The sequence below is a fragment of the Sardina pilchardus genome, chromosome 6 (assembly GCF_963854185.1).
Source record: "Sardina pilchardus chromosome 6, fSarPil1.1, whole genome shotgun sequence".
Classification (NCBI taxonomy): Eukaryota; Metazoa; Chordata; class Actinopteri; order Clupeiformes; family Clupeidae; genus Sardina; species Sardina pilchardus.
Genome location: NC_084999.1, coordinates 22737121 through 22745774, shown reverse-complemented (window position 1 = coordinate 22745774; position 8654 = coordinate 22737121). Strand labels below are relative to the sequence as shown.

Genomic DNA, 8654 nt, shown 5'->3' with positions numbered 1-8654 from the left:
GGCAGATGATTAGGATTGATGTGCAGAGTTCCTCATTATTAAAAGCTCATGTAGGCGGTCATGATACAAATGGCTGTGTTGGGTTTGTGTACAGATGCCATCTCTCCAGGTCAGAGTGACGCTTCCCTTGATGACAGCAGCAGGACCTGGATAAGCATTCCTGCTCTGGTGGTGTGTCTGGGTGTGATCGTCATCCTCTTGGTCGTCATCTAGGGGTGGAAGAAGGGGTAAGGAACTGTCTGGGTCCAACCATGGAATCAGCTATTGTGATCCAATATATTTGTTTGTCGGTCTGTTCAGGTTCCAGTGTTCATGCACATTTGATTTGTAATGAAGCCAAAAAAACAAAGTGGCTTGAATCAGACCACATACTGTTGCACTATTTCAGCCAATCAACACGGAAGGGGGTGTCCAACTTACTTCTCCATGATTACTGAATATATAAGAATATTTAAGTGCACATGATTGTAGTTGTTTCAGAGGTCCAGTGGCAATGTACTGACATAAAGTGATAGTCATAGTTCAGTTTCAAAAGACAATGTTTTGTATTGACAGCTTGAAGGCTGGTGGATGCATTAGCAGCACGCAAAGTGCTTACTGTCAATACAAAACCAACTTGTGACCCAATCCAAAAATCCAAAGATCCAAAAAAAGAGCATCATGAAGCAATGACCAAACACTGAACTAAAACTAATATAGGGTGGTTACATTTCACAGACGGCTCTGCAGATGTTTCCAGAGGCAGGAGAGGAGCCAGGAAAGCCACCAGAGATTGCCCATCTGACCATGGGTGAGGAGATAGTGTGATGCCACCTTCCTCCTTTAGTGCCATGGACCTCTTATTTAACCTCTGCTGCTGTTCTGTTTTTTTTTTTTTTTTTGCATTTATTCATTTGAAGCATTCCAGAGTGATTTGCAGTTGTCGTAGGCATACTGTATTCTTTGGCTACGAAAGTATGTGGAAGAACTCTTTTTATCCTCTGACTCTCAAAATAAGCTATTTTCTATTTCATCAAACACATTTTAAGTGATATCAGTATAATCAAACTCAATCATTGCACAAGTATGTGTTACATTATTTTACTGTAATAAGCTATTCCCCTTTATTCAGCCAGTCATTCAACCAGTCTGACATTCTACCATTCAAATATGGCATTCAGCATGTAGGAGGTCTGAAGTAACTTGCCAAGGCTGTATCAGGACTATAAAAAGTACCAGTGAGATAATTGAGATAATAGGATGACTATGAGGCCAGTACAATGGAAAACCACAAGAGAAGTTATTTATAGACTTTATACTAACTGGCATTGGTGTGTGTGTGTGTGTGTGTGTGTGTGTGTGTGTGTGTGTGTGTGTGTGTGTGTGTGTGTGTGTGTGTGTGTGTGTGTGTGTGTGTGTGTGTGTGTGTGTGTGTGTGTGTGTGTGTGTGTGTGTGTGTGTGTGTGTGTGTGATAGAGAGAGAGAGAGAGAGAGAGAGTAAGCTCAAAACCTCAGCAGAAACCTGAAATGTTTATAAACGTCTATCTAACATAACAAATACGATGTAGTTTTGATATAAAAAGCTGTAAGCAACTTTAAGAACTGACCCATTACAAATACTGTAACCCAACAAATGTTGCAAATGAGTCAGTTGAGGAATCACCAGCTTTGTTTTGAGCTGTGGAAGTCTCAAAGCTGTGCCAGTGAGCACACAGTGAGTTCAACCCTTAAGTGTAAATCAATACAGTTTATAGCTGAGATAGTGTAGCAGGCCAAGTTTTGATTTGCTGTAGTGAACATGGAGAACTCCAACTTTGCTCTGAGTTTGAAAGCAAATACTCAAAATAGTGAACACCCATGAACACAAACAGAGCTGAAATCAATACTGTTTATGACCGAAGTAGCGTACTGTGGCATCAATTACTGTACTTTTTTTGTAGGCGAAACAGAACAGCTTTGTTTTTGAACTGTGGAAGCAAAGACTCAAAGCTGTGCCAGTGAGCACACTAATCGAGTTAAACCCTGTAGTGGAGATCAAAACCTGTGAGCACACTAATTGCGGGCAAATTTAGATGTAATTATTGTGTAAAATGATTGCAAAGTACTGACAAAGTGACTATTCTTAAGATCTCTAATAACCACTCTGCTAATGAGACAGTAAATCAGCATTCATACCTGCTTTTGGAATTCTATTCATGTGAAAGGGTTCTTTCAACATCTTCACCACATGCCACAGTGTCATGTACAGTATGAGTGATGGCTTACAGGTTACAAGTTTTTCTGGATTGACAGACACAGCCGACTGCTGTGGAAGCAGACTCAGAGCTGTGCCAGTGAGCACACAGAATGAGTAGACCCCTGCTAGGGACGTCAGATAGCACCTTAGCCATCAGTAAGCACCTTAGCCATCCGTTAGCACCTTAGCCATCAGGTAGCACCTTAGCCATCCGTTAGCAACTTAGCCATCAGTTGTACCATCAGATAACCAATATCTTAGATTATATTGTGATCTTTGTTTTGTGAAACAACTGTAGTACATAAAGCTTGTAGTGTGACATCCTCAAACAAGAATGGATCAACAATCCTCTCTCTCTCTCTCTCTGTGTGTGTGTGTGTGTGTGTGTGTGTGTGTGTGTGTGTGTGTGTGTGTAAAATAGTGTTACAAATATTTTTGTAGGATTTCCTAAAAACATAGTTAGAAATAGTTATATACAGCAGGACTTATATTTATTTTATTATATTTTTTTCCCCATACATGTTGCACTAATGTTTTGGACAAAAACATTATCTCTCATCAACCCCCACATTTTGTTGTAATTTGATAACTAATTCCCCCCCTTTTATTGCAAGGCTGCCACTGCCAAAGTTGCAGATGTGTCATATTGTCTATGTTACTATTTATAATCAAATAATTGCAATAATTGATATGCCCAACTGCCAAGAATGTGTTAGATTTGTTCTATTAGTGGCAACATATTTAGATACATATTTATTGCCATGTCACTTTCAAGCATTGCCATTTTTTTAGTAGTGACTCAACACTCTGACTTGATAAAGCGCATGATGAAGTGGTGTCCACAAGGGCTTCAGCTCTATTGAGGAAGCAGAGGTTTAGAGCTGCTCCAGTGAGTGCACTCAATGAGGAGCCTAGGCTACTCTTACAGCCTTTATGATCAAGTATGGTAAAGTGTCTTAATATTCTCTAATGTCTTAATATAACTCTGCAGCCTTTAAGCTTTCAAAGTGCCTTTTTGTGTGGCCATGCACACACTCGTAGGGCAAACATGAGATTATGAAATTGAAGATGGAACTGTGCAGTTCACAGTTTTTTTTATTTTTGTTTATTCCCAAGTGTATTAAAAACAGCTCAGTTGCAATGATTGAACATTTGATTATGCTTATGGTGATGGTATTAGTGTTTGGATGGAGGGTAATTTAAATATGAAATATGTGAAATATTTCTTATTATGAAGTTATGAATATGTGGTAATATATAGAATATATTTATACAATATATATAAAATATGTATTATTTATATACCTATGTGCAATATGTCGTTGTATTTGTCAAAGTACACGTGATGTCCCTCTTAAACAATGATAATAAGAGTGTTGTGCAATATTTCTACTTAGTGTGCCCTTTATTTGACCTTCCCAATGTTTGTACTTCCTGGCCTTGAAACCATTTAGACAGGACACATTTGAAAGTCCAAAGAATCCAAATGCACAGAATCCAAATAGTTTTTTATTCCTTCAGAATAGCACTTTTAGGCTGTTTAGTCTAGAAAGACTGGACAATGCATCCTCTACATATTGCACATCTATGATAACAAATACATTTATAAACTAGATTATTAGCACAGGTATTATTATACATTCCACATATTTTAATATATTCTCTGAAAATATGAAGAAGACAAATGCTTTCTGAATTCAGGGTAAAGTTGAAGTTTACTTATGGTTGGATGCTGTATACATACAACATGTGTGTTTTTTCTGTTCATGTATCTATAGGTCCTTTAAGCATACTGTATGTTTTGTATTGGTCAGATCTGTACTGTATACCTTTTCTATTGTGTCCTGCCCCATGGCACTTACATTAAACATATCCATGGACACCTATTCAACTCTTCTGTCCATTTTGTGTGAATGGGCTGGCAATGTCTGTGGGATATTGGCCTTCTATTGAAATGTTTATTACCTCCACCAAGGAGGTCATGTTTTCATCGGGCTTTGTTTGTCTGTCTGTCTGTTTGTTCGCAAGATAACTCTAAAAGGTATGGATGGATTTTTTTTTAAAATCAGGTCTGAAATGACCCAAGGAAGAAACTATTCAATTTTGAGAGTGATCCGTATTACCGTCTGGATCCAGGAAACGGCTATGTTTTCGCTTGGCGGAAATTTGCGCTCTCTGAGTGCTTTTCTAGTGTTCATACTGTAGTTCTTAACAGACGATTTTGTCCAAAGTGACTTGCAATGAAGGGAGTGTATATAGTATGGGATGGTCTTGTATGCTGGCACACAGATAAGACGCACAGAGACACGATGCACATACCAATCAGCGATACTTGGAAAACCTAAGGCTGAAGGGACTAAATTCAACACGAGGCCATAGATCTATCCAAACATTCAATAAATAAAAATAATAGTGTTGGCACTTGTCCATACCCTAAGGTGCATGCATGACATTTCTCAGAGATTGTGTAACTGCAATAACCATTATCTTGTTGTGTATTTACTGTAGCCATACCAAGCATATGCAGGCAAGGAAGTAGGCCTATGATATTTGTAAATCTAATCCCTCTCTGTAAATGTGTAAGCTATACCCTTTGAGATATTTAGACTACATTTTCTTCAAATTCCTTTCTCTTTGAAGTGACCTTTAAAGCCTCTCCCTACCTGCCCGAACAGGCTTAGACAGACATACACACACACACACGCACACATACACACACATGCTCTTGCACATGCAGTATGAAAACTAAACTCATATTTGTGGTTGAAAAACCTGTTGAGTGAAGACCATCCCCTCTTAAAAACCATACCTGCAGGACTCACAACCAGACTGCTTGTTAACAGCTTCCTAGTAACATACTAGCTTTCCCCTGGGACTACGCATTTCAAACTTTTATCTCAGTTAATCTGATTTACTGCACTAGGCTGTATACATTTTATCTTTAATTACTTTTACATAGTCTCCAAACTCCTTGGATCTGGGCAAAGGAAGAGACGGGCAACCCTCTGCTTTGTAAAAGGCCATTTTTACGGATGATGAACATCACAGGAGAGATCTCTTCAGGCTGTGAGAAAATGGCCACCGAAGCCAGGTGTCGTCCCCAGGAGGCCCCGAGCGGCGTCGCTTGCTGTGAAAACCCCGAGGAAGTGCTCCTCCTGTGTGGCCACCCCGTGTGTAAGTCCTGCCGGAAGCAGTCGGGGAAGGGGTCCTACCAGTGCGCTGTGTGCGGGGGAGTGTCCAACACGGAGGATGTGGACGTGCGCTGTAGCACGGCTGTGAGGGGGAAGCACGGTGGCGCGGCACGGCAGAGTCCTCAGGCAGAGCAGAACTCTGCTGCAGGGTGTGGCCTGCAATGCAGTCGGCATGGTGATGACAGTGCCAAGTTCTTCTGCCTGGAGGATAAACGGTTTCTGTGTGACGCGTGTGAGGACTCAAAGGAGCATGGAGGTCACAAACACTTCCTCATTCATGAAGCCGCTCTTGACTTAAAGGTAACAGCTCCTGTTGTCTTTTCATTCAAAGTACCTCCATATAGGCTACTAATTTCCAAGTCAATGTGATAAAAAGCTTGCATGATACACATTATAGATGTTTGTTTCTTGATGAATGAACAGTTTTTCCCACAGATAACATCACATTCTCTACAGAAAATATTAAGATGGCAGATGTGTAAAGGAAAGGTCCACCAGTTTTACTTGTATCTTTTCTACTAGAGGGTATTGGAGGTTCTTCAGGAAGATCTTGGGTGCAAGCTAGAAACCCTACAAGACAATAAAGATGCCTGTGTTCATGCATTAGAACATATTATGGTAAGAGCACACGCTGTTTATACGATATCTTATGTTTATTCCATATAGTTTGATTTCAAAACCTACAGTAATCCTGTGGCAAGTGCTGACATTTCATTTGTCATCTCTCACGCCAGCTCCAGGCCAAAGACTCAGAGGACAACATTAAGGAAGAGTTTGCAAAACTCCATCAGTTTCTGCGGGATGAGGAAGCATCCAGGATAGCTGCCCTGAGGGAGGAAGAGGAGCAGAAGAGGCAGGTGATGAAGGACAAGATTGAGAAAATGAGTGAAGAGATCTTGTCTCTCTCAAGCTCAATCAGGGACATAGAAGAGGAGATGAGTGCAGAGGATGCAGTACCCTTACAGGTTAGGATGTATACAAACAGAAAATGCTAGCCTGAGGCTACACAAATGCACAGATAATAGAAAAATACACAAATTCAGCTTCTTAACCTTCTTAACCTTCTTCTCTCCCCATTCGAACAGAACCTGGTTGCGGCAGGAAGGTGAGTGACTGAAAGGACTATAGAGTGTGGCTGTAATTCAGATGAACTGGTGCACTGACCTCTGGTGAACTTCACAGGGCTCAGTGTCTATGGCAACATCCAGAGGGTGTTGGTCCAGGTGAGCTGGTCAACGTGGCAAAGCACCTGGGCAACTTGAAGTTCCGAATCTGGGAGAAAATGCAGGACATGGTTCAATACAGTGAGTTAATGAACACTTGGAAGTATTACACAGAGGTTAATCTCCACACAAAATATGCTTGATATTATAGCACATTAGCCATTACAGTAATACAGAATGTAGGAATTCCTCTTTTTGTTTATTTGACGGTTATCTAATTGAGTACATTAGTGCTAAGGGCGTCATGCTCCTCCTCCCCACTAAAACAACATTATATGGTGGAATACCAGACTTTCCAAGCGTGTTAGGACCACGTTAGAGACTCCATTATCCCTATTGTTAGTCAGTAGAGCTTGAATATAAGTGTGAAGGTGTTATTTTAAGGTAAAAGAGCTACACTGTGTTGCTGTTGCTGTGTATTTATACAGTATATCTGAAAAGGTGGATGGAAAGTAGTACTATCCCCCCCTCATCTCTCTCCCTATACAGCTCCAGTGATTCTGGACCCCAACACGGCCGATGCTCGCCTCTACATCACTGCAGATCTGACCGGCGTGAAAATCAGCACTGAGGCTGACCGCCAGCCCCCCGACAACCCCGAGCGGTACGACTCGTTCGCCTGCGTCCTGGGCTCCCAGGGCTTGGAGTCGGGGACCCACAGCTGGACGGTGGAGGTGGAGGCCAACACCAGCTGGGAGGTCGGGGTCAGCGCCGGCGCCGGCCGGAGGAAAGGGGAGGCCATCTGGACGGGCGTCTGGAGCGTGGAGTTCTGGGACGGCGAGTACTACGGCCGGTCGCCGGGGCAGGAAGAGAAGACGCTCCTCCGAGTGGCGGCGACGTTGCGGAGGATCAGAGTGAGGCTGGACTGGGACGGGGGCGAGCTGGCCTTCTCAGACCCTGTGAGTGGCGCACATCTGTGGACCGTCACACACACCTTCACAGAGATGCTCTTTCCATTCTTCTACAATGGCTGTGATACTCACCCTCTGAATGTCCTCCCAGTAAGGCACTGACTTACAGCAGAAGACTTAAGTAGAAATAAGATCATAAGAATGACATTAGTATGACAAATGTCTTAGAGGTGATAAGGCATTAAATAAAGTATCTATGCTCGGATAAACTATCTGGTATATGTATATATTTCAAATAAAGATATGCTCAGTAAAGTAGGCTATCTGGCTATATTTCAATTTCTATCACCCCATTTTGTGTGGTGTGTCCAGAAATCTTTAATGCAATATCTAAATACATATATAGATGCCCATTATCAGCAACCATTCATCCAATGTTTCAAAGGCACATTCTTTTTACTTCTGTAATCTGATATCATTTTAAAAGGCTAACTTAGAAAACATTGAAGAACCCTTTTGCAATTATGCAGTGGTGGACGAAGTACATTGATTATGTACTTAAGTGAAAGTATAGATACCTTGTGTCAAATATGACTTGAGTAAAAGTGAAAGTACCCACTTTCACTTAAGTAGAAGTATAAAAGTATTTGCCTTCACATGTACTTAAGTATTACAAGTAAAAGTACTTCAATGAATTATGGTTCTAATGGCTTAATTATAATTATAATGTATCCTTTTCACATCAAAGCTCCTGCTAAATCAGCTTATATAAGGTGAAATACTAATGCCACTCTTCAAATAGTTTCTTACATTTGTCTATTTGATTAGAAGCTATCTACAGTGGGGAGAACATGTATTTGATACCATGCTAAAGTTGCCTAAAAAGAGAAATATAAAATCATCATTTGACAATTGATCTTAATGCCTTAATTAAAAAAATTAGTAAAAATCAAACTCCAAACAAACAGATTGCCATGGTGCTTTTTCCAGTAGGCCTATTAGCCTGTTTGATTCTCATTGAGCTCAATGCAAATCAAACAGGCTAATAGGCCTATACTGGAAAAAGCACCATGCCAATCTCTAGCTGTGGTGAAGGGTATGATGACGTGGGGCTATTTTAATTCCAACGGCCAAGGGAACTTTATCAGGATGCATTTATCCTGGATCCATGAAA

General features: G+C 41.0%; 1 protein-coding gene across 1 annotated transcript; it reads left to right on the top strand.

Moving 5' to 3' along the window:
- The first annotated feature begins 217 nt into the window (after nt 1-217).
- On the top strand, nt 218-7737 carry LOC134083004 (E3 ubiquitin-protein ligase TRIM35-like). Its single transcript, XM_062539092.1, has 8 exons — nt 218-227; nt 718-790; nt 5175-5706; nt 5929-6024; nt 6141-6371; nt 6492-6511; nt 6589-6710; nt 7119-7737. Exons 3-8 carry the CDS (start codon nt 5248-5250, stop codon nt 7640-7642), a joined length of 1452 nt encoding a protein of 483 aa, XP_062395076.1. The 5' UTR covers nt 218-227; nt 718-790; nt 5175-5247; the 3' UTR covers nt 7643-7737.
- The last annotated feature ends 917 nt before the right edge of the window (nt 7738-8654 follow it).